Here is a 25858-nt window from a genome sequence, read left to right as displayed (position 1 = left end):
CAGGGGATGCAGAGCATGAAGGTCAGTCCTCCGGGGCTTAGAGCAAGACAGAAAATAGTGGAGCATGGATCTTGGACACATCAAGGTTACATGACTAGAATGTAGGAGGGCCAGGAGTCAAAGTCAGTTTTATCATCCCTTAGTCATTGCTTTCATGTATTCCTCTACCATATGCTTTTTAGCTGCTTGGTAAATATTTGTATAATGAGTGAATTCCTAGGTGAAAGTTGAAGAAACCGAGGTTAGGAGGCTACACGTCTTGACTTTAGGAACCAGAGCCCTGGCTATCTCCCAGTCTGTAACCCACTGCCTGCCCTCTCAACCAAACATCGCTCACTCCTTGGATGACAAAGGAACTCTGCAGCAATGGGTTTCTTCTGCAGAAAACCTTTTTGTGTCAAATTTAGTGATTCTCATGTGGAAACACTCAGGACTTAGTGTCAGATTGTGGACTTAGGGTACTTACTTGATCCAGTATCTCTAGCACGTGGGGTAGACAAGGACATCCTTGAGCGCTCATTCTCTTTTAGGATTCCCACCCCCACTCTCAAACACTCATCCCCAGTGAAAGTAAATCTTGTATCTGCTAAAAATGGAGTAAAAAAGGAGGAAGGCAAGAGTGTCTGTTTTAATCCTGAAATAATTGCTACCTAAAATTGACTTCAAATGCAGGTACCGGCAAAATTGTCAATGGAAAAGAAAATTGTCCCTGTATCAATCAGTGTCAAGCTGGGAGAATATAAAAAGCTTTAGGTATTTCAAATAGGGGGAATTTAAACAGGGAATTGATTACAAAGGTCTTGAGATGTGTGGAAGAGCAAAAGGAGCAATTTGACCATAAGATCCACATTATCATTCACAATTGCATCCCCAGCACCTAGCATAGAACCTGGTATGTAGCAAGGGTTCAATAAACATGTATTGATGATATTTGTGGGTGAGATTTGGAAGGCCTAGGAAGGCCATGGGTTCTGTCGGGAACCATTAGGATACCTGTATGACTCTGATAATTCAGTGGATGTGGATATGTGGTTTGGTCTTTGGTAGGAAATCATGTTCAAAGCCTTCTGTTCAAACCTGTCGATGGATAATATTTATTGAGCACGTGCTGGGTGCTATGTCCTATGCTAAGCATTTTTCTAAGCAATTTGCATTATTAGGTTAACCTTCGTAATAACCCTACGATAATGAGTTAATTGTTTCCCATTTTACAGATGAGGATGAAACTAAGGCAAAGAGCTTTTAAGTAACATGTCTAAGACTTTACAACAAGAAAATAGCAGAGCCAAGCTTCCACCCACAAAGTCTGGCTCCAGAAGCTACACTCAGTCTCCACACCATATGTCTCTCCATTGCTCAAGTGATGAAAGCCTAGCCCATCTTTCTACCTTTATTTTCCATTTTCCCCATTGTACTCTGGGGCAGAAACCAGCTGGCTGTTTCCCCAACCTGTTTCCTCTTCTTTCTGAGCTCACACAGGCTGTATTTTCTTGCCCTTCCCTGTAGTTATTGTAGCTGTGTGACTGAGTTCTAGCTAGAGGAATGTGAGCAGAGGTGATATACATCACTTCTTAGCCTGGCCCATTAAGTCTGTCAGACATGGTGCTTTCCCTTTCTTAGAGCTTGAAGAAAGTGAGCACAGTGAACTTGGATGCCAAATTTTGAAAAGCTGGAGCCACAAAATGGAAGATGTCTAGATCCCTGAATGTTGCTTGGAGAGGCGTCAGGAACCAACCAGGAATGTCTGAAGTTTCTATCAACTTTGTGCCATAATATGGGTTGGGGTCATTTGGTTACAGCAGCTAATTACCTTAACCAATACATATGTGAATCAAGTTGATCTATCTAGTGTTCCTTGAACATGTGTCTGGCTTTTGCATATACTTTTCCTTAGGATTCTCGTTCTCTCCTTCCAATTATTCACATCCTAAAAATTATTCAAGGCCTGAACCAAGTCTAATCGCCTTCAAGCAGCTTTCTTCTACTCCCATCAGACACAGTTATATCTCTTTCCCTCAACTTCCTGTAGCACTTTGTTGTCTGTATCTCTTCTATGCCCTTATCATAGCTCCAATTTTGGATGTCTTGTTTTCCCAGTGATATTGTGAGCTCTTCAAGGTCAAGGACCATGTTTTTATGCTTTTTATATGACTCTGAAGTGTTGTACTTTGGGAATTTTCAGTAAATATTTGTGGGAAAAATGAATTTACAAATGCATCAGGCTCAATAAAGTCCATTTCCCTAAAAAACTGTCCTCCATTGCTCAAGCAGGGAGGCATGCAAACTATAATTTGCTGGAGTTGGTGTTTTTATTACTCTTTTCACCAATATACACATTCTAACATTTTTTGACAACCGCTTAGAGGAGAAAAAAGGCAGGCTTATAAATTTCAGAAGACATAAAACTAGAGATAATAAGTAATGCATGAGATGACAGAATCAAAACTAGACAAGTTGGAATGAAGCAGATAACATTTAATAGGGCTAACTACAAATTTAGATTTTAAAAAACCAGTGGCCCAATTTCAATATGGAAAGACATGGCTAACACCAATTTATAGAAAAAATTTGCAGCTTTTAATGGTTTGCAAGACTGACATGAGCCCAGAGTGGTACACAGGACCCTGTTCATAGTTAGGCTCAGGGCACTAGGTTGTAGGCCAAGCATTCAGGCTCCAACATTAGGTACAGGCATGAAATAAGGTTGCTAAGTGGAGGCCAACTGGAGATGGATGGAGCCTCAGTGTTGGGTAAAGAGGGGAACAAAGTCCTACATTTTAACTTGGGCAAGCTCAGCACATGGGTCAACTTTCATTTGTAGCACTGGTGGGAATCCCCCGTCTGAAGACACCATTCAGTGATTTCTGACACTAAGCTGGCACCAATAGGCAGACTGAGTCCTCTTAGAGTTTTGCCTCAGAAGTAGAACCTAGTAGGTCTTAAAGTTTTGTTATTTTTCTTTTGGTCCTACTTCCAGTGTCAGGGTCAGAGATGTCCTTCACTTAAGACCCCTCATTTCTGAAGGTGAGAAATGCCATGTCATCTGGGTAAACTCAAGTCACCCTTGGGAGAGGGGGAGAAGGCGGATCACATGTTCTCCAGGCTCAGTTGAGACAACTGTTCCACCATCCTCGGATAGATCTGCTCCTAGAAACCCATATGTCCTAAAAACTGGCATCAGAGTTCTGGCAAGAAGACTGTGGCCTGGGCCTTGGCACTCGACCACCAAAAAAAGCGAATACAATCTTAGGCAGTGTTAATAGGAGCCTAGCATTGAGAACAAAGGTTCTGCTGTAGTCTGTGCTCGTCAGACCACACAGGAAGAATTGCTTCTTTTCCGGATACTATGATTTAAAAGGGATAGAGACAAATTAGGTGAATCAAAAAGGAAGACGACCAGAATGCTGAAGGGACTTAAAAACCAAATCACTAGCTCCTTTTTGGTGGTTCAAAGACTGGAAGAGGTCAGGATGGTGGGTGGGAGGAGAATGTCAGGTAGCATAGATATCAGAACTGTCTTCAGGTACATGAATGCTGTCTTGTGAAAAAATATTCGCGTATTAGGTAATGCCAGAAGGCAGAACTTGGACCAGTGGGTTTTAAGCCAAAAATGAAGAATTTTTTCAACCATGATAGCTCTTCAAAAGTGGAATACACTGTAAGTAAGTGAGCTTTTAAAATGTTCGAGTAAAGATCTGATGACTGTCATAGATGTTTTGGCTGGAATTCAAGAACATTGGTTAGGAAGTTAGAAGAGAGGGTCTCTAAGGTCCCATGCAAATCTCAAGTTCTTACGATCCAATCAATCTTTAAATTAGAAATGTGCTACAGAATGTGAGGGAAGATTATTACACGAGAGTATTTTGGAGTTAGAAACTGGTTTTTGAAGTGGGTCTTCCTCTCAAAAAAGCAGAACCCATGGATTATTACATATGTAATACGTGAGAGGGGGAAAAAAGAGAAGTTTAGTATCATTAAGAAGGGAAAGGGACTGCCTAAGGGGTACAAAAAAGAAACGTTCAACAAATACCAGGGGAATTGCCCGGAGTCTGTACAGGCGTGAGGGAGGCCACAGAGAAGGTGGGAAAACATTTTTCTCAAAGACAAGGAGTTGTGAGGCTACACACCTGACACTGCACAAGCACACAAGGTGAGCACATGTCTATCGTGGGGACAGCTCGCTCGGTCTTTGCCTCCCTACCTCTGTGGGCCCTGGACACGAACACGCTAGAATCACATCGCTCAGGAGAGCCGATGGTCCTTGAAATACCGTTTCTCTCTATTTTTCCCTATGCATGTGTTTCTTGGTCTCTTCCTCTTTCTCACAGACGGGAAGAAATACATTCTTTTTGCAATGTCGAGTCTCACGTCGGGGAGAGGTTAATTGCAGGGAAAGTTAAGGTAACGTGGACGTGGGTGCGAAGACAGATTCTCACTCTAAGAACTGGGGGTGCTCCCACGCGCTGGGCAGCCTGGGAACAGGAGAGCAGAGGAAGAGGTCAAAGTATTTATCCAGAAAAGAATCATCCCATCATTTGCCTCCTGCCCCCAAGAAGCCCTCCGGTCGCTCTCCGAGTCCGCCGTGGGGGCGATGTGCGGTGTGCACCTGCGGCAGAGCACAAGTACCGTCAGGGCCGGGGACGCCGACTTGTCGCCGAGGCCCCCCACCTGCGCACACCTCCCGCGCTACCCGCCTCCCCGGCCGCTCCCCCAGCCCACTCCTGGCGCGGGGCTCGCCGCCGCATCGCCGGCCGCAGCCGGGAGCGCCGGGGTGGCGCGCGGGCGGCGCGCGGGCCGGCGCCCGGAGCTCTGGGCATGCTCAGTCGCGCGGGCAGGGCTCCGGGCGCGAGCCGGGCTCCCTCTGCACCGCAGTCCGCGGCTGCCAAGAGGAGCCGCCGGGCGCTCGCAGGCTCGGCGCGCGCTGCCCGCGGGAGGACCCGGCCGCCGCGCCCCGCCGCCGTCCGGAGCCATGGCCGCGCTCGGCCACCCCGCCGCCTTCGGCCGGGCCACCCACGCCGTGGTGCGGGCGCCGCCCGAGTCCCTGGTCCAGCACGCGCTGAGGCGCGCCAAGGGCGACGAGGTGGATTTCGCCCGCGCCGAGCGGCAGTACCAGCTGTACGTGGGCGTGCTGGGCAGCAAGCTGGGGCTGCAGGTGGTGGAGCTGCCGGCCGACGAGAGCCTCCCGGACTGCGTGTTCGTGGAGGACGTGGCCGTGGTGTGCGAGGAGACGGCCCTCATCACCCGCCCCGGGGCGCCGAGCCGGAGGAAGGAGGTAACTGCCCGCGCGGCGGCGCGAGGGGCGCGGCCGGGGCAGCGCGCCGGGCCCTCCCCTGCCGCCCGCGGCCGAGTTGCCGGGGCAGTCGCGGAATGGGCCCCGGGCGAGTTCCAAACTTCCCGTTTGGGGGCGAGGGGGTGTGTGTGAGACAGTCAGAGAGAGAGAAGTTCATTGTTCACGCCTCCCGGCTGTCGGTGCAGCTTGGGTGCCTCCGAGAAGACCCGATTGAGTGTGGTTGTGCGGACTCGGCAGGTGGGTGGGGTGGGGAATCCATTTCACCAGCAGTTTTATTTGTAAAGATTAAACAGCGGCAAAGACAATGCCGTGCAACTCCCGGAGAGCGGGGGCAGGGAGGGTGCCGCTCCAGGCGGGCGGATGCAGGCTGGGCGAGGACTCCAGGGGCAGCGCCAGTTGGTGACACGGGAGCCCCCAAGTCCTGCCTGGGGCTGGGAGCAGGGCGGGCCAGATGAATTAACAGGGTGTGGGTACCCACAGACCTAGGGCGTCCGGAGTTACTTTTCAGTGGTGGCGAGTGAGTCCTGCAGAAAGGGACTGGCAAGTGAATGAATCGAAGGAGAGTGGTTGGTTGGTGAGCTGTGGTCAATGTGCGCATGAATAGGCTAGGTTTGAAAAGCAGTACTCCGTGTAAGGGTATTGGGGGGGGGGGGTGTTTAATTAGAAATGGTTGTTTCACAGATTCCATAATTTTTATTCTCTATTTTCAAACTCATGGCAATTAGAGCTTTTTTGTGTTCTCAAGGTTTAGTGACTACTTTAAAATATTGCAGCTTGTGAAAATGGGGATTGCTTTAAACACAAGGTAGGTTAGTGGAGAGAGACAAATAAAGTGAGATTGGATTTTAAAATGCCATCTGGCCTGGGATTCTTCTCGTTGCCCGCTAAGAGCCCAGGCTGGAGACTCTCTGTTGCTATTGGCATCAAGTGGCATTGCAAGAAGCTGGTGCTTTCTTTCATGTCTGGAGGGTTAGGGTGTTTTTTTCCTTCTTTTTTGTCCTTATTCAATTCACACTGGAAATGCCTCATAGAACTTATTGTACACATGCTTCACGACTTGGTTGATAGAATCTTACATGGTCAGAGAGTATAAGCATATTCCATTTATTTCTCACTGAGATTATCAGCTTTTTTTCACTCTACCTTCGCAGAAAGCCAAGAGTAACAGATCTCATTTTCTTAGCTCTTCTATCTCCTTTGCCACACCTCTCTCTTTGAGATTGTGGGATGACCCACTCTATTTTAAAGTGATGTGTGTAAACCCATTTGAATATTTCCTAACGTGTCCTGGGCCACATGGCAGAGCTGTGGTTGGTACTTAAAAGAGCAAAATAGATTTCAAAAACCCTTTCAGAATGGTACTCATTTGATGAGGGTACTGCAATTTCCTGTAAAGAGACTGTTGCATATTTAATCATCAATTTAATTTCATTACTATAATAAAACTTCCAGATTTTGGCCTTCCTGATACTAAAGCGGGCTGTGATCTTTCTCCCCTGTCGTAGTTTGAGGCATACATTTTAAATTGGCTTCATTCTTATATCAGGGTTGTGGCCCGCTGCCAGAGGCCACATGGTGTAATAGATAAGAACATCAGACTGGATCTAATTCTGTGATGTTGGGGAGTGTCTCTTGACTCAGTTTTCTCACCTGTAAAGTGGACGTATTAATACCAATTTCATAGAATTGTTGTAATAAATTTATTAATCCATCTGAAGTTTATAGAACAAGACATTTCAAGAATGTTGGTTATTACTTACTTAACAATGGGTCGTGGAAGATGTACTCTTTCTTGAGCAGTAAGAAGTCTGCTGTACACTGATGCAGTTATAGTGACATTTCCCTTTCCCAGGGTGAAGGGGAGTCATCTTCACGCCTTAGGTTCCATTCTAATCTGCTGTGTAGCAGTCCTCCCAGCTTGAGTTTCCTGCTGGTGTGTGGTCTCTCCCCAAAACGCTTTTGCTGTTGCACTTGATCTGGATCACCAGAGTAACAGACCTTCCAGCCAGAGAGAGGAACATGGGCAGTTGCGTTGGATGAGGTGCTTCTGAAAAGCAGGGCCGTGCAGCGTAACTAACTCTCTTTGAAATCGCTCACACACCAGTTCACTGCCTTAGCCTTCAAAGCCCTCATTGGATTGTTATAGATGTCTTTCATGTGATACCTGCCTCCCTAACTGTGAAATTCCACAACAGCCAAGGCATTATTTGAAAGTTATTATCACTGATCCCCTTGCCTCCTGTCTCCTCGCTCTCCTACACTGTAGGCAAGCTGGTTTTTCTAAACTCAAATCTGAGTCTGTCCCTCTTCTGATTAAAATTCTTGAGGGAGCCTCCCTTGAGCTCGAAAAACTGGTTGAGCTGGGCTCTGCTTGCCTTTCCATCCTCAGCTGCATGTCTGACCCCACCGCAGGGGCCTCCCAACCCTTGGCTCAAGCCAAGTTCTTCCCCTCAAGCTCATTATGCTATTGCTTTTCTGGGTGCACATTTCTCCTTAGCCTGTGGCACTCTTCCTGCTTCCTCTCCTCCATTTTACCTGGCTACTCCTACTCATGCTTCAGTTCTCAGCTTCCTATTATCATTAATATTATTAGCTAATCTTTCTTGGGTGCTTGCCATTTGCCAGACATTGTGCCAGATTTATGGCATGCATTTCACTGAATGCTCACATGAACTCTGTGAGCTCAATACTCTCATTATTCCTGTTTTAAAGTTGATGAAACTGAGGCCTAGAGAGATTAGATAAATTGGCCAAGGTTATAGAGTGGAACCAGTGAAACCAGGGTTGAAACTCAGGTTTGCAGGGCACTAAAGCTCTAATCCCAAGCACTGTGATATTAGGCATCACCTTCCCATGCCTAGGACTGGTTTTCCTTTTATGAGCTCCTATAACCCTCTGTACTCCCTTTTGTGATGTTTATCCTACCATATGGTAATTGCCTATTTACCTTTCTGCATCCCCCACACTATGAACACTATGAGGGCGGGAATCAAGTTGGCATTGTTCAACATTTTATCCCCAGGGCCTTGTGCACAATAGTTATGCAGCCATTTTGTTGAACAAACGTGTCCATGATTTTAGGTCAACCTTAGTTTTCCCTCCTTATGACATATTTGGTGTTTTACAAGCATTCCCCATCAGTAGAGTCCCAACAGTTTCATTACAAATATAGTTTATAACTGTTTTTCTCTCCCTCTCCCATTCCCTGTATCTGTCTCTTTTTTTGTTTGTTTTATTCTTATAAAAATCCTGAGAGGTTTCTTCTTAATGCAAGCATCGTGCTATATTTAATGACTTTTCTTCTTTGGAAGATAGGACTGAGAACCAAACTCAAGAAAGTAACCTTCTGTGAAAGCTCAGTGTTTGCCACGATGGGGCCTCCATATATTAATAACACAGGCCCTGCCTATGGGAAACTTGAGTTTTAGTGAAGAACACTGTGTATACAGAAAGCAGCAAATAAGGTTAATTGTCTAATAACTCTGTGTCTTCAGGAGTATGAATAATATGTTTAATACTTTGAAGACAAATAAGTTAGTCTTGAGGAGCCAATCATATTTCAAGCAAATCCGACTTACTTTTTAGAGAGGAAAAAAAAGTCAACTTCAAATGTCAACGTTTAGATATCTTCAGATGTTTAGATATTATAAATAAATATCTGAAAGTTAAAGTAAGATGAGTGACAGGGTGTGAGGATTGGTTTTTTTTTTTTAAAAATAAAATTTTTGTATGGATTACACATGCCTGCAGTACCAGACTCAAAAGATACAAGAGTGTGTGCAGTGAAGGTAAGTCTTGCGCCTGCAACCCCGCTCTTGTACCTGACTACCCAGTTCCCTTTCTTAGGGGCAAGTACTAATGCCATTTTCTTGCGTTTTTTCCGGAACATTTTTAGTACCTAGTAAATGATTGACAGATAAAGGTTCCTCAAACAAAATTGTGAAATACATCCTGTGCCCTTTCGCCCTCTTTCAGAGCCCTTTTATCCTTTCCCAGACACCAAGTGTTAGTATGTGTGGTATATTCTGTCTAGGAGGAAAACCACACAAATTCATTCTCACGAAGTGATAATGGCTTTAATTATCCTTTCTTGGAACATTTGTGTTGTTAGGGGCCTCTCTAGGAAGAAGGCAATGCTTAGCACAAGGTAATAAATAATAAAAGTAGAATCAGACATCAAGGCGGGGGAAACACAGGGGCATAGATGGAGGGGTGAGCAATACGTGTTTGGAGAGAAATTCCCCTTCTGTTAGGGCACTTAACTATTCAGACCCACATATTTTGGTCCTTGGTTTATTCTTTGGTTAGGAAAAAGCATAATTATGTTGATCCCAGAGGCAAGGTGAGCATCAACATGTCTAATGATTAGCTAACGTGTGCCAAGTTGTGTATGTGTGTGAATCCCAAAAGATGGTATATTATTAGCTCTATTTAAAGGAGAAGGAGGGGCTGGCCCCATGGCCTAGTGGCTAAATTTGTGTGCTCTGCTTCAGCGGCCCAGGGTTTCACTGGTTGGGATCCTGGGCAGGGACATGGCACCACTCATCAAGCCATGCTGAGGTGGCGTCCCACACAGCACAACCAGAGGCACTCACAACTAGAATATACAACTAGCTACTGGGGGGCTTTGGGGAGAAGAAGAAGAAAAGAAAAGAAGAAGATTGGCAGCAGTTGTTAGCTCAGGTGCCAATCTTTAGGGGAAAAAAAATAAAGGATAGGGAAACTGAGGTAACCTAGGTTCAGTAATTTGTCCAAAGTCACAGACAGCTAATAAGTGGCAGAGTTGAGGTTTTCATGAAAATGTGAAGGTCATTTTCGCTTGAAGTGCTTGTTGCCAGTTGTGGTTAATTATAACACAACATTAAATCAGTATAGACTAACTACTTGTATTCCACTTTACACACTAACAATATAGTCTAACTTGGATATTAACTAAATGAAGCATTTTACTTTCCTCCTCTCATAAATAAGAGTAGATTGTTTCATTTTAGTTTAAAAAATAATTTTTCAGTCATTTACGTGAAACCCCAGAATTGCCTAGGCACAGTTTGTGCATAATTGTGTCTTATTTACCAGCAGACTGAATGATTGCTTTTTTAAATGCACACATTTTCTCAAACTTCTGTTTAACTTCAGGTGTGAAAAGTTCCCTAAACCATAATTAGAAATTTCCTCTCACCAACATGGACGGTGCACAGGCTGGAGGCTCTCCACATGGCAGCAGATTAATGGTTCCTGATAAATTGTCACCTCCAACTGGTTAGAACAACTGTTCCTTTTCAGGATGTTGCTTTTTAATTCTTCTACATGGCCTTGGCAATAAACGTTTGCAAATTGTTGTGTCCTGGAAACTGGGATGCATTCAATAATGTAATCTATCCCCATGCAGTTGATCTTGAAAGCCTTGAAAATAAAGAACATAATGATGAGCAGGGAGTGACTTCTATTAGATACTATTAACTGCAAATGAGCTTTCTGCAGAGATTCCTAGAATCATTAGAGAGCCATTATAAGGCTAAGAAGACAGGGATGGATCCCTGATAGTTCAGATATGCGGGAAAATTGCTTTGGCATGTTTTTGAATTCTTATTGAGCTCAGATTTCTTCAAAATTAGTTTTATTATAGTAATGGTAGGTATCCCACCTGTTAATATAAACTACAACACAGAAAAATCTACTTAAGACTTTTGAACAAAGAGATTTACCTTCCACTGCCTTTGCATCATAAATAATTACTTGTGGCCTCTTATGAACCTCAATATAAATTTGGAGGTGCATGTTTAAAAAAGGACTGCTAGTTATTTATTTTATGGCATTTGCTGGTGAAATCTGGAACCACTTCAGAAAGCCTGGAGATCTGGACATGTGGTAGAATTCATTCCCCTAATCAAGGGGTATCATAATTAAAGCTAAAATAACTGAAATCTAATGAGATAGAGAAAGGTTTCATTTATACCTTCTACCGAACGTAGTGCATTGTTCACTCCAGGTAGTCAATAAATATTTATTTACCATAACTAAATCCCCGATGTTCCAATAGAATGCTCCCCTGACCTTTGAAGTTGGCTTTCATTGCTTTCCCTAAACTGATATTAGGTATTAAATCTGCCAGTCCTCAGGCTCATTGCATAAACAGGCATATTTCATCCAAATGGACCAGTAAGAGTAATCTCAAACAACAAATCCTATTAAAAATGTGTGCGTGTAATGCCATTCTAGTTCATTTTGTCGTTGTCAGATGATTTAATAATGTACATTGTCTTCCTGAAGCTGAGTGCTGAAGGACTGGTAGCATCACATGGAAAGAATAAATCACCGGACTTTAGACTCCTGTTTCTAAATGTCTAGATTATCCAAGCAAATGCAGCCAGAGAAATCATAGCAGAGTATGAAGATCGAAGTACAAATTATTACAGGGTTGGTTTAATTTTTCCTACCTAATCAATGTGGGCAAGCTTGACTTAGTTTAGGTTAGTAAACTAATGGGAATACAATTTTTAAGCTGCTTTTGCAGCTGGACAGGCCCAGAGGGGTAAGTTGTCTTTCCAGTGAAGATGAATACGTCAGTATTTTGCTTGATTTGAATATGTGTAAGTAAATAAATCTTTGCCTTCATGAAAAATATTGTTGCCTTGATTCATTTGTTCTTATTTTGTTTAAGAGATATTAAAGTTTTCTTATTTGCTTATGGCAGTAATTATGAGTGCCATGATTGCATTAAAAATGACTATGAAAGAAATGAATATGAAGGAAAATACCTCAACATAATAAAGGCCATATATGACAAATCCACAGCTAACATCATACTCAACAGAGAAAACCTGAAAGCTATCCCTCTAAGAACAGGAACCAGACAAGTATGCTCGCTTTCACCACTCTTATTTAACAGTATTGGAAGTCCTAGCCGGAGCAATTCGGCAAAAAAAAGAAATAAAAGTGATCCAAATTGGAAAGGAACAAGTGAAACTGTCACTGTTTGCAGATGACATGATTTCATATATAGAAAACCCTAAAGAATCCACCAAAAAACTTTTAGAAATAATAAATGAATACAGTAAAGTTGCAGGATGCAAAATCAACATACAAAAATCAGTTGCATTTCTATACACTAACAACGAAGTAGCAGAAAGAGAAATTAAGAATACAATCCCATTTATAATTGCAACAAAAAGAATAAAATACCTAGGAATAAATTTAATCAAGGACGTGAAAGACCTGTACAATGAAAAGTATAAAACATTGTTGAAATAAATTGAAGACAACACAAAAAAAATGGAAGGATATTCCATGCTCTTGGACTGAAAGAACTAACATAATTAAAATGTCCGTACTTCCTAGAGCAATCCACAGATTCAATGCAATCCCTATCGAAGTTCCAATGATACTTTTCACAGAAGTAGAACAAAGCATCCTAAAATTTATATAGAACAACAAAAGACCCCAAATAGCCAAAGCTATCCTGAGAAAAAAGAACAAAGCTGGAGATGTCACACTCCTCAAAATATACTACAAATCTATAGTAACCAAAACAGTATGGTACTGGCACAAAAACAGACACATAGATCAATGGAACAGAATTGAGAGCCCAGAAATAAACCCACACATCTATGGACAGCTAATTTTTGACAAGGGAGCCAAGAACATACAGTGGAGAAAGGAAAGTCTCTCAATAAATGGTGTTGGGAAAACTGGACAGCCACATGCAGCAGAATGAAAGTAGATCGTTATCTTACACCATACACAAAATTTAACTCAAAATGGATTAAAGATTTGAATGTAAGGCCTGAAACCATAAAACTTCCAGAAGAAAACATAGGCAATTTGCTCTTTGACATCAGTGTTAGTAGCATATTTTCAAATACCGTGTCTGACCAATAGAAAAAAATAAACAAATGGGACTACATCAAATTAAAAAGTTTCTGCACAGCAAAGGAAACCATCAACAAAATAAAAAGACTTACTAACAACTGGGAGAAGATATTTGCGAACCATAATCTGATAAGAGATTAATATCCAAAATATATAAAGAACTCATACATCTCAAAAAGAAGAAAACTATCAACCCAATTTAAAAAATGGGCAAAAGATCTGAACAGATATTTCTCGAAAGAAGATATACAGATGGCCACCAGGCACATGAAAGGATGTTCAACCTCACTAATTATTAGGGAAATGCAAATCAAAACAGCAATGAGATATCACCTCATGCCTGTCAGCATGGCTATAATTAACAAGACAAGACATAACAAGTGTTGGAGAGGATGTGGAGAGAAGGGAACTCTCATACACTGCTGGTGGGAATGCAAACTGGTGCAGCCACTATGAAAAACAGTATGGCGATTCCTCAAAAAATTAAGAATAGAACTATCATACTCACCTGTTCCACTGCTGGGTATTTATCCAAAGAACATGAAAACACAAATGCATAAAGATACATGCACCCCTGTGTTCATTGCAGCATTATTCACAATAGCTAAGACTTAGAAACAACCTAAGTGCCCATCAAGGGACAAATGGATAAAGAAGATGTGGTATATATAATATATACATAATGGAATATTACTCAGCCATAAAAAGATGAAACCTTGCCATTTGCAACAACATGGATGGACCTTGAGGGTATTATGCTAAGCGAAATAAATCAGAGGGAAAAAGTCAAATACTCTATGATCTCACTCAGAAATAGAAGATAAGAACAATAACAACAACAAACAAATGCATAGATACAGAGATTAGAATGATGGTTACCAGAGGGGAAGGGAGGAGGGAGGAGAGCGAAAGGGGTGACTGGACACATGTGTACAGTGATGGATGATAATTAGTCTTTGGGTGGTGAACGTGATGTAGTCTACACAGAAATCAAAATATAATAATGCACACCTGGAATTTACGTAATATTATAAACTAATGTTACCTCAACAAAAGAAAAATAAAGTTCAGGATCTACTGCATGAAACAAAAGAAATCTTAAAGTTTTCTAATATGCTTATGGCAGTAATTATGAGTGCCGTGATTTTGAAAGTGAAGGAATGATAGTTGTATCACTCATATATGTTTGCGCATCAGTGACTGTCTACTACACGCTGGACCCAGTGATTGGTGCTGGGGAGATGTAGATAAATTATATACCACTGTTGCCACAGGACCTCACCATCCAGCTGGGGAGGCAGAGTAGTAGCAGACGCTTGGAGAACAAGAGGACAGATTTTATGACGGAGCTCTGTCTGGTGCTATGGAAACTGCAAGAGGTGTGTCTGACCCACACCAGGACTTCTCAGAGGAAGCAACTGTTGAGCTAGAAGTAACCGGGTGAAGGCAGAGAGGGGCAGCCTTCAGAGAGAGAGAGCACTATGAGATAGGATGAGGGTGATGGTACAGTACAGATTAATTTCATTAATGTTGGGAAGGATGCAGGATTGCAAAACACCTGCCTGTGCCCTCTCAGATCTCTGAGGTTTGGGAGCCCCAGTTCCAACCATGTTTCCTATTTGGGGCCTAGAGGGATTCAGCTGCCTAGCACACCCCATTTTTTCTCCTACCACTTACTCCATAATGGTCTTGACACCCCTTCCATGATTTCTGGCTAGCATAGTTGGGATCAATATAGCCTACCCTGGAGTGGACTGAAGTCCACTCTAAGTCTTAGACTTGTTTCTTGAGGTTTCTAGGATGTCATTTGGCTGAGTAGTAATTTTTCCAATTTGGCCCAAAATTTGCCACATTAGGATGTGTCAGGCAAGCTTGGCATCTTTAATATATAGATCTATATAACATTATTCATGTCAGTGTCAGGTAAGAGAAAACTAATTCCAGTTTGCTGTTGAAATGTACGTTTATTCACACATCTCTGCATCTTGGCAGTAGACACTGTTGAATCTCACACTCATATCAATCAAGTGCAACCTAACGTGAGCGAGCTGCTATCATCATGGGTTGAATTTTGTACATGCTACAGAAGGCAGCGTGGTAGGGACACAACACTGTTCTAGGGGTCAGGGGACACTGGTTTTGATTTTTGCAGTGATAATAAAATATTCTATTATTTTTATATTCTTTCTAGCTTGGAGATGCTGCGCTTTCTTTTGGAATTCAGGGTGTGTTGGGATGGAGAATGGAAGGTGGGAAAGGGATCAGGAGATCGGAAAAATGGATGGGGAAATTATGATAACTTACATTCATGCGATGGGATTGGGGTTTGATGAATAAAAGGTACTGGATTTTATTAGACTCAAGACATTATACTTGTTCTACTTAATTAACCAATTGTATAAACTCATGCTTTGCTAATGATAATCCAGTATGAGATGAAGTTGAATTTGCTAACTCTATTTCAAAAGCCCTGCTTATTCAACCATTTATAGCACATTTGACAAGTAATTTTTCCTATAGAAAACTTTAAATAAAAGCCATTGAAAGACCATAAGATTCCTTGACCCACACAGTTTCTACCATCAGTGTCCACCAGTTGATGTTTCTTTGGTAAATGTGCATCAGTGGCTAGAAGAAATGGAGAGCAAGTGGATACAAGGTATGTGCTGTAAGTTGAGTTTTCTGTTATAACTAAAAGTCTTGATTTGCCCATGGCAGTTCTTTCTTATAAACCCTCCATACATACGTACTGATTTCCATTCCTGGTGCTCAAATTAGAGTTTCATTTTCCAAATTTTGACTTTTGTCTTCCAAAATTGCATAAAGTTATTTTCTTGGATAAACACAAAAAAGTAAAAGATGCCCATTTAAATGTAGCCTTTTATAATAAACTGTGTACAAATTGTTTGAATGTTAGCATAGTAAGATATTGATGTAATTATTTTTACAACTTGGAGATATACTTGTGGTAAACTTAGACGTTTTAGTGTGAAATGATTCGAAAAACTGAAATTAGCAGTTTGGCTTTGAGTCCTATTTTAGGCCCTTTCTGATATAAACATATTTTCCAATTCAAGAGTTTTGTGTGGAGAAATTTAAATTTAGTGCTTTATTTTGAAGTACTCAAACCATTTTTGCTCTTGCTTTTGGGGTTCTGACTTTCTGTGTGCCATCTTAGTCTTCCATCCGGGCCTCTCCCCTTTCTCTGAAGGATCCAGTGAAGGGAGAGAGAGGAGTCCTGGTCAAAAAGGGCACTGATTTCTTCATTTTTCTCTGGGTTACTCTGCAACTAAATATCTCTAAAGCTTTGGGCCTCACCTAATCTCCAAACTTCCACAAGCCACCCCAAATGTATAAGCTGTTTAACTCTGAATAGAACACAGCTTTGAGACCAGCCTTTTTATACCATCGAGTGTCTGTGTATGCTTTCAAATTGCTGCTTTCCACCAACTATAGTGGGGTCATGAAATCAATTTAGTGGGTCATGACCAGCTCTTTTATTTTTATTGTAATAGACTCAACAGAAAATGTGAGTACACAGCAGCATAGTAGAGGCAGTATTGCTTCAGGAAACTTTTTTCATTTGTGTGCATTTGTGTTTGTATGTGTACTACTTAGGTATATAAAATATGTTTCTTACTCTGGGTCATGATACAAAAATGTTGTGAAAACCCACTCTATCTCCTTTCAACCAGATTGCACCACTCAGCCTCTTTATAGAAATTCCAGAGGGCCATGCCTGTTGGCCAGTGGGTTCTGGGAATCATGGCCAAAATCCCCAGTGTTTCTCTGGGCATGTCAGGTCCTGCTTGGTTTCCACTTGCCTAGGTTGACTCCTTACAGTGATAAAGTCCTGGACGTTTGGACCCCTGTCCATCCAGAAGAAAAAAAAAGCATAATTGGGGAAGATGAGGAGAAGGAAGATTGTCATCTTCACCGTTCGCTAGAAGCTGATTCTACCTCTCATTCTATGACATTCTAAACCAGTTAAGGGAAGCTTACATTGACTAAGACGGGCAAGTGTAGTTTCCGTCTGAGCTTACATCTTTTTCACTTTTTTGAGAGTAGACTCAGACTCAGTGGTGGCAGCACAGCCTGAAGCCCTTGCGTCCGGAGGGGTTGTACGCTTACATCTTCCTACCAGAGGCCTCCAGGTGGGAGCTGAGATCTCCACCCACACCAGGAGGCCTCAGGGTCCAGCATCACCTTTGGCCGTGGGCATTCTTGGAATGGGGATGAAGACTCAGAATACTTTATTGTTGTTGTTCCAAGAAGCCCAGAATGTGTCAAAACACAGAATGTGCTAAAGCAGTTGGAATGTTCATGTCATTCTTAGACCACTGCCTAAAGGCCTAAAAGGACCCTTGAAAATCACTGGTTTCACCATTTTTTGTTCATGCTTCTGCAACACTATTAAATAGGTGGAAATCCAGCCTTTATGGAAGAATGCCCAAAGGAAATTTAATTTTCTTTCTCAAGTAACCCATTTCGGCAATATTTGTTGGTGATGGTGCCCATTAAGTATGAGACATTTGGACTGACACGTAGGTTGTGGTTCAGCCTGACAAAGTGTATTTGGTTAGTAATGAGTTAGATTGTGATTACAGGGAAACAGAGCATCCGGTTTTCAGCAGTAACCCCCTTTTCACAGCTGAGCAGCCTAGTACTAAGAGTGGAGTGTACTCCCTCACACATGCTCTTTTGTCCCCCCCCAACCCCCGCTCCAAAGGAGAGTTTTGAAGATTTTGAGAAGAGACATTAATGATAGAGGCAAACAATGTGTGGCTGTGACTGGAGAAGTCGTGTTTGTGGGAAAAGGGCTTGGAATTGTGCATCTTGGAGCTACAATTACATGACAAAAAATGGGTAGTACAATTGTCATGTCCGTCTCTGCATTTTTCTTTGTGAGCACTGAGCTGGATAACTGAAGCCTCTGAGTGGTTTGCAAGAAAACTGAGGATTAATATTATTTCTAAACTAGACCCCAGAGAGAAGCTTCTTGGTGAGGGGGAGGAGTAATAGGGATTTAAGTAGAACATTTTCTTGAAACTAAATGCAGAAAAACATACAAGAAATAGTCCACTGGCCTCAACGCGGCTGAGGGCTCAATTATGATTCGATACACGCTCCCTGAAACACTCGTCTGCCCTGAGGGCAGCCTAATGACTGGAAATTCCGCAAATGTAACAGCTACTGTCCCTTGACCTCTTTTAAAAACACCCACCCCCCCCCGCCCACACACACACAGTTTATACACATTCCGAATCAGGTTTGATAAAACCAGTTTTCTAACAATACCGTCCTTGTACATAATGCTTGGTTGTAATGTGGGTCATCAAGAATGATTAGAGGGATTCTTGAGTTATATTATTTTGGTGAACCACTAGCCAGGAGAAGTGTTTCTTAAAATGCACTCTGCTTTTTCCCTGGGCTCTTTCAGTCTGCAATCACCTCCCTGTTGGCCTCCCTTCCTCTTGATTTCACCCTTTTCTGGAGCTGTCAGTGGAGGAGAAAAAGTGTTTGTGGTTCCTGGAGCCTCTCTCCCCTTTTTTACACTCCTCTTGTTGGGGAGTTCCTGAAACACCATGAATTTGTCCTCATATTCTGGTTCTGGATAGTGACTGTCAAATTACAAGTTTTAAGTCATAAGTGGATCATAAAGTCAACCTAATCGGTCACATGACTTGTTTATTTGTGGTTTATAAATGAACTGGAATCGAATAGAAAATATCAGAGTGTGTGCCTTAGCTATAAGCTAGCCAGGTGTTTTTTCATGTAACTTTTGTCTCATTTATACAAATACATGCATATGCGTATTCCCCTGTGTGTGGATTCTTATATAAAGTGTATTTCTTACTGTGGGTCATTGTCACTGAAATCTACTTATCTAGAAGACCAAGACAAAACTTAAATAAATACTATCATTTTAGATTTTATTGACGTTCTTGCTGTCTGCAGTAACAATAGAATTTTGGCGTGTGTTAAAGGCACTTCACTTTCATGGAGCAAATGGGCAGTTTGGTCTCAGGCACTTCTTTTATTACCTAGTGGGAAGGTAAAGCCAGTCATCTAAATGCAGCAAAATGCAGAAGATGGAGAAGAAGAGATGGAAAGCAAACACTGGAAAGGTAGTGAAAAAATAGGGAGAGTCTTGGGCTTTTCTTAGTGAATTTTCTCAGTGAACAGGCATTATCAAATATCAAGAATCTCTCATATAAATTCTGTAGAGTATTTCCATACACTTAGAAGTGACATGTTCATTTGTAAACCAAATTATGATGTGCTTTTACAGCCCAGATGGCAGGTGTTCAGAAAGTGCACCTCTTAGTAAAAGGGCCACGTTAGAGCCCAGCACATTTTCATGTTTTGTTGCCCCAGCCTCATTTCCGTGGATTCTGCTCTCCTGCTCTCCGCTGATCTGCCCACCTGTGCCTTCAGCTTGCCCCACTCCCCAAATCTGTCATCGCTTGAGGTGCCAAATCGTCTCAGGTCCTTCAGTCATCGTCATCCCCAGCATGCACACCTCTCACACAGAGCCTGGTATCTAGAGACACGTGCTTTTAAATTGACTTGGGAGGCAGTCTGATTCCTGTGACATTCCTTGAGCTGTGCTTTCTCCACCTTTCCATGTGCCCTGAGGGGTGGCAGAGGACAGCTGTGAATTCAAATTGTGGCACCGGTACTTATTAGCTGTGTGGCTTTGAGCAAGCTGAGCTTCAGTTTCATCATCTGCAGAAACTGGGGTGGTTTTGACTATCCTATAACTTTGTTATGATGACTCGATGCTTTAATACATATAAGTGCCTAGTGGTACCAGCAAGAGTAGCTCTTCCATCAGTGATCAGTCCCTCCTCTTTCTGCTGTTATCTGCTTTCTGTCTTTCTAGAGAGCAGCCATTCAAGCCCCAAGGACTGAGGCTGTGCTTTTCTCCTGCTGCTTTCTCTTCCTGGAAAATAGAGATCTCTGTCCCTTTGGCTGTGGCCTTGCTGCCTATGATTTGTCTAGACATTGAGACTCTGCCTAGCCATTGGAATTGATGGCTCTTATATTTGGACTCCCATGCTGACTCCACCTGAAACATGCCAGGAGATTGGGAAGACCGTTAGAAACATCCACTTGAGCCTCAGCGGGCAGTGGGCCAGTCCCCCCAGCACCTGTGCTACTGTAAAGCAGGTCTAATGTGGGCACTGGCCTTCTCCCCACCTCACTTTTTTTAGGAGTATGTCACCATGCTCAACTGAACCAAAACATACTACCTTTTCTGTGATTCCTCCTCATCCTCTGATCTTCTGAGTGAATGAATTCTTAGAGAAACAGACCATTTGATCTTGCACTGGTTGTATATGGCTGTTTAGACTTGAATTCACATTTCCAGCATTTTTACACGTTTAATATGTTTTCCATTTTTAAGAACTTTTAAAATTCTTATGTTGCAAGCTGAAATGCCACCTGGAGTTGAGTCTTGGTTCAACTTCTCAGTTACATCATCTTGGACAATTCACAAATTTCAGTTTCCAGTTGCCTGCTTCCCAAGGATGTTGAAGATCAAAGTGTTCTGAATACTGTGATGCCCTATACAAATGTGATTACACTGGTAACATTGTTATGATGGGTGATAGGAGTAACATTATTATTTATGGACTGGAGGTGACCAGCTTATTCTTGATGGTGTCTCTGACTGACTAGATTCAACCAGTGTCGCTCACACTATGACTACTAAGCTCTGACAATCCTTTGAGAGCGTCCCTGATAGAGAGAAGCTACTCTTAGGAAGTTTTAGTCAACTCTAAAGACTCAGATCTACTACTTATTAGCAAGATGAACTTGAGAAAATAACCTTTGGATGCAGCTTTGTCATCTGTGAAAAAGGGTAACATGACTTTTATTCATTCAACAAGCAATTAGTGTTGAGTGACTGCTATCTGTAAAACTGGTAAACATATAATGCCTACCCTGATGGAATATATAGTCTAATTGGGGAGATAAACATAAAATACATAATCACAAATATATGTGTGCTTAACACAATGGTAAGTGCTATAAAGGAAAAGGATGACTTGCCACATGAGGTTGAGAGACCTTAGCTGGAAAGGGCCTGAGTATCAGCTTGTGGATAAGACCTCTTATCACATAGTAGGCAATAAATGTTTGTTGATTAAATGATAAATAACTAGTGTAATGTGGTGTTACCAGAGACGCTGCCCCAGGCAGCAAAGAGAGAGGTTGGCATTGAGCAGGACCTGGACCAGAAGTCGTACAACCTTTCTACTGAAAAGCTGTGTAGCTGGCAGCTAGTAGGTGATCACTGTGGACTTCAGGATTCCCATCTGTAAACTGGGAATAATGCTGCTCTCAGTCAACCTCTGTTATGCTGAAGTTTAAATGAAGAAACAAAGGTGAAAGCACTCTGTAAGGATCATGGTTGGTATTACGTAGTGCCTGCCTCAGAGCTCTGAACTCGGTATCCTTGGGAATCAGGCCACACCCTGCCCTGCCATGACACCTGAAGATGGTTCCCTGGCCCCACAGTCCTTCACAGAAGCCTTAGAACCAGCTCTTGGCGTCCCCTGGCCTGCCTGAGATGGCTCTCAGACCTTTGATAGCAGGATCTACAGCAGTGGCATGGAGTATGCCTGGCCTTTTGCCCCATGTTAAGGGACTAGCTAGTTTATGGGACCCCTGGGGAGAGCTCTCTACCTTGAGAGACCCAGGAGACTAATCTTATCAGAATATGCACCCTGTAAGTGGAGTTTGGGAGCAAGGTGGCTACCACTTATTGTGTGCTATGCTTGCTGCTTCGTTTACCCTACTTCATCTCACCTATATGTTTCCCCCCATTTTATGGATGCAGAAACTGAGGAGACGTTATATGAATTACTTAAGGTCAAATAGCTACTAAGTAGTGAAGCTAAGATGGGGAACCAGGTCTTCTGACTCCAAAGCCTAGGCATTTGGCTACTATGCCACAGAGAAGGCATGAACCGCCTTGCCAATGATTAGGGAATTTGGGTTGGTGAGACCCTATTGATACAAATACCACAGCCACAGGCTTGATGCCACGAAGAGACAGCTGTCCCATCCCTTAGTGAGGACACCAAGAAGGATGGGAGACAAAGGCTTCTCTTTCTGAGGACAGGGTTTCAGCTCAGCAACTACCTGTCCCTCTACCCCTCATCCATGAGGCTAGCCCAGAAACCTTCCCCACCCTGGGGAATCACAGAGGGGCTGGCCAGTGTCTCCAGCCATGCATTTAGTCTGGGCTTGATATTTGTTGACAGGGTTCCTTGCCAAATAATTAAGCAACTTATGGAGAACCTTAACCTAAACTTGTACACACAGGAGGGTATGCTGTGTAAGAGTCTGAACAGGAATCCTGGGAATGACATCAACTCAAGGAAGGAATTCCCAAGGGTCTTCGCAGTACAAAACAAAGGTTAATCCCATCCATCCACCCACACTAATTCTTGCTCAGTCTCCCCATAGCTGAATAAAAGGGGAAATTACGTGAAAAATACATGAATGATAGGGCCACCAATTATTCTGGATTATTCTGTCACTCTTCTGGAAATAGATGTTACCTTAACTCTGTGTGTGCCTCAGTTAGTAGCATAGACCCCAGGTCAATAATACAAGAAAATATTACAAGCGTTAACACAAGTAATCTGCAACTTGTCCAATTCCTGTGCACCTGCATTTTGGTTGAGGGAGTGGGGATGCAGGTAAAGGACCCCCAGACATGGTTCTCCCTGTGTTTTAGAGGAGGGAGGCTAGGATAACATGCCTGGTTTGGGGTCCCAGCATCCCTTATCCCCACAACTAAAATGCTTAACTTGTATGATGGCTTAGGGAAGCCCTTGGCTCCCTACCCTTCCTCTCTCTTCACTTTGATCTTGGGACCAGTGTTACCATAGTGAAGAGAAATTAATGCATTACTGATACTGTTGCTCCTGTTTGTACAACTCTGATTTTGTTCTTATGAATATTCCTTGTCCCATCTGTAGAGGACTAGAGTCCTGCCCTGTACTCCAGCCCCATGGGGAGCTGCCTCTGGCCAGCTTTGACTTCTAGAGCCTGTGGTCTACCTGTCTCTCTGCCACCACCACACCTTCTCACGCCTCTCAACGTCACCTCCCGCTTGTTCCTGCCACCATGCTTTCCAGAGATTCTGCCCCACATGCTTGGACTTCCACCCACCAAACATGTGTCTCCATGTGTCTGGGTCTGTTTTTCAGGTTCATGAACCCCCTCCAGTGTGACTCATCTTCTCCCCGTTTACCCACAATAAGCAGTATAAATAGTAATATCATTTATCATATATTTATTGTGCATCAGCACTTTAAATCTATCGTTCTCTCCAGCTGTCTTGGTCTTATTCCAAGCTCTGGGAGCAGTCTGGCTATTAGCAGAGGAAATTAAAGGACCCCCTTGGTCAATAGGTTGGTGGGTTAGCCTCATTATTTCTGCTGTTGCCCTTGCTCTGACATGACCCTTGCTCGTTTCATATGCTGAAGTTGTGGTCTGATTCCATTAACTGGGTTTTTATCTTGACCGCCTTTGCTGATTTCCTGCCTGAAACACCCAAGAAAGACCTCAAGCCTGATGCCTAGTCCTCGTGTGAGAGAATCACTGAAGCTTACTGCCAAGCCCTCCCGTATATCTGCCTGGTGAATGTATCAGGCCAGACACCAGCCTGCCTTATGCTGAGGTGAACCCATCAGCCTGGCCCCTTTTGCTGGGGCCTCTGATGCCACTGCCACTCTGACTCTTCTTCCTTCTGCCCACAGTCAGAACTGTCCCTGGTCACAGGCTTTACCCTAGTGGACCATTCTGCTGATTGGACCTCAGATTCAACACATGCCCACATGTTTTAAAGTGTTTATTAGGTTCACCCTGTTAGGAAGTTTGGGGTAAGGTGACTTGACTAAGGCATAATTTTCCTTCTCCCTCCCCAACTCTGTTGTAATTAGCTATCAATTAAATGCTACTTTTCTGGTTCAGTTTAATAAATAAATTTGTTCTTGGAATTCTCATGAAACTGACTTTTGAACAATTTAGTAAATTGGCATTTGCTGGTAGAAAAGTAATCTTACTGTGTATAATTAGGCAGATTAAAATGTGATTATCTCAGTTGTCAAAACTGTTTCTATGGATTTCCTGTGTTTTGTGTTGTTTTTTGTAGAAGAAAAATTGTTCACATTATTGTAATTCCATATAGTGCAAAACGAGAACAAAGGAAGTGATGCAAATCCTTTAGCAGAAAGGTCGTTTGAGTCAGTGGAGTGTCCTGGGCCATAGTGGGAACTGAGAGCCGCTGTCGATGCACAGCACATTTCTTCAGTTTATGACACCACTCATTTGTGTAGATGTTTTTCATGTGAATATTTGCACTGAAGGAGAGCAATAGAGAGACATTCACTTATAAACAAAGGCGGTTGGTGTGAGAAGGAAATGAATTCTTCATAGAACTCTAAAATAAACCGAATTCTCAGAACCTTAGTAATTCCTGTCATTCTTTATCTTTTAGAACAGAGGTGATTGAGAGAATTAAAAACAGGATCAGCAGTGACAAAAACATGAATTCTGATTGGTGATCCAGGATAACAACTTCAAACTAATAGATCTTGATGTTCTTACAAGAAAGGATGATGAAGATTCCGGCTACTGATCATAATTCGTTTATATTTACCGCTGAACACAGCACTGTTCAAGGTCTCCGTGTATGGCTCGGGTTAATGAGAATAAGTGATGACTGCAGGGGCACAGCTGGCTTATTTCAATGATTGAATGTGAAGGAAGAGGGTGGTTTTGCAGAGGAGAAATCTTTTCAGTGTCTCCATTGAAGATTAGCCTATTGATGAGGAAATTCAGAGAGCAAAGGCCAGTATACCTTTTGGTTAACATTTTGCATAATTCAGACAGACTAAACTTACAATTCCTGGTAACTCAGTTTGAATCTTGGGCACGCTTTGGAACCAGAAAGGGAGTTATTGGATCTCCCTCCAGGATAAAACTAGCAATCTTATTACTGGGTCAATGATTTTGCATTCTAGTCAGATTGTTTTAGGGTTGTTGCAAACAACAGAGACCTATCCACGTCTACTGCAAGACAAAGGAGGAAGATTGGAAGCATATACTCAAATTGAGATGACAAAATCCTTAGCAACATGGAGTCTCTCTTTTCCTTCATGCGCTCTCTTCTCTCCGTGGATCTGCTCCATTCTGTTCTGTTTCCTCATCACTTTGGCCTCCTTGTGGTCCAGAGTCATATTAATCTGACTCAGACTTCCGATTTCTCAATTTCAGATTCCCAAATGGGGAGTCTCATGAGCCCATACTAATTTTTTAAGCCACGCAACCAAGTCATAAGTAGTTTGCCAGCCGTTGAATAGACTGGATTTGTGTCAGGTGCCCAATATTGGTTCATTCAGCTGTGCCTCAGAGTCAGAGGCCTGAATAGTTTGCTTGGAGGAGCAGAGTCTGGACAGGGCAGATTCCTCATATAATGGTTGGCCTCACCTGTATAGCAAGTTTCCTCCTGCTAGTAAATGAATCTGAACACTGAACTGTTGTGAAAGAAAAAATGCTCTGGGTGAGGAAACCACAGTCTGGTCTTTTTTTTCCCTTCAAGTTTTGAAATTAAATAATAATGACCTTCTTTTCTCGCCTGTTGAAAGGTGGCCTGCCCTATATTCCATCAGT

At 42.7% G+C, this 25858-nt stretch overlaps 1 protein-coding gene across 2 annotated transcripts in view; it reads left to right on the top strand.

Annotated features, from left to right (window-relative positions):
* Nucleotides 1–4812: 4812 nt before the first annotated feature.
* Nucleotides 4813–25858, top strand: part of DDAH1 (dimethylarginine dimethylaminohydrolase 1) — a 125436-nt gene continuing 104390 nt past the window's right edge. The window contains exon 1 of one of the 2 annotated variants that reach the window (XM_044749465.2): nucleotides 4813–5272. In XM_044749465.2, coding sequence (XP_044605400.1) covers nucleotides 4970–5272 — 303 coding nt within the window. In that variant the 5' untranslated portion in view covers nucleotides 4813–4969. Of the gene's footprint in view, nucleotides 5273–5341; nucleotides 5528–25858 lie in introns of those variants that run through there. The other variant, XM_044749466.2, reaches the window with a different exon arrangement.

Source organism: Equus asinus, chromosome 16 (assembly GCF_041296235.1).
Source record: "Equus asinus isolate D_3611 breed Donkey chromosome 16, EquAss-T2T_v2, whole genome shotgun sequence".
NCBI classification, from domain to species: Eukaryota; Metazoa; Chordata; class Mammalia; order Perissodactyla; family Equidae; genus Equus; species Equus asinus.
The sequence above is the reverse complement of the archived record's forward strand: the minus strand, read 5'-3'. Positions and strand labels throughout refer to the sequence as shown.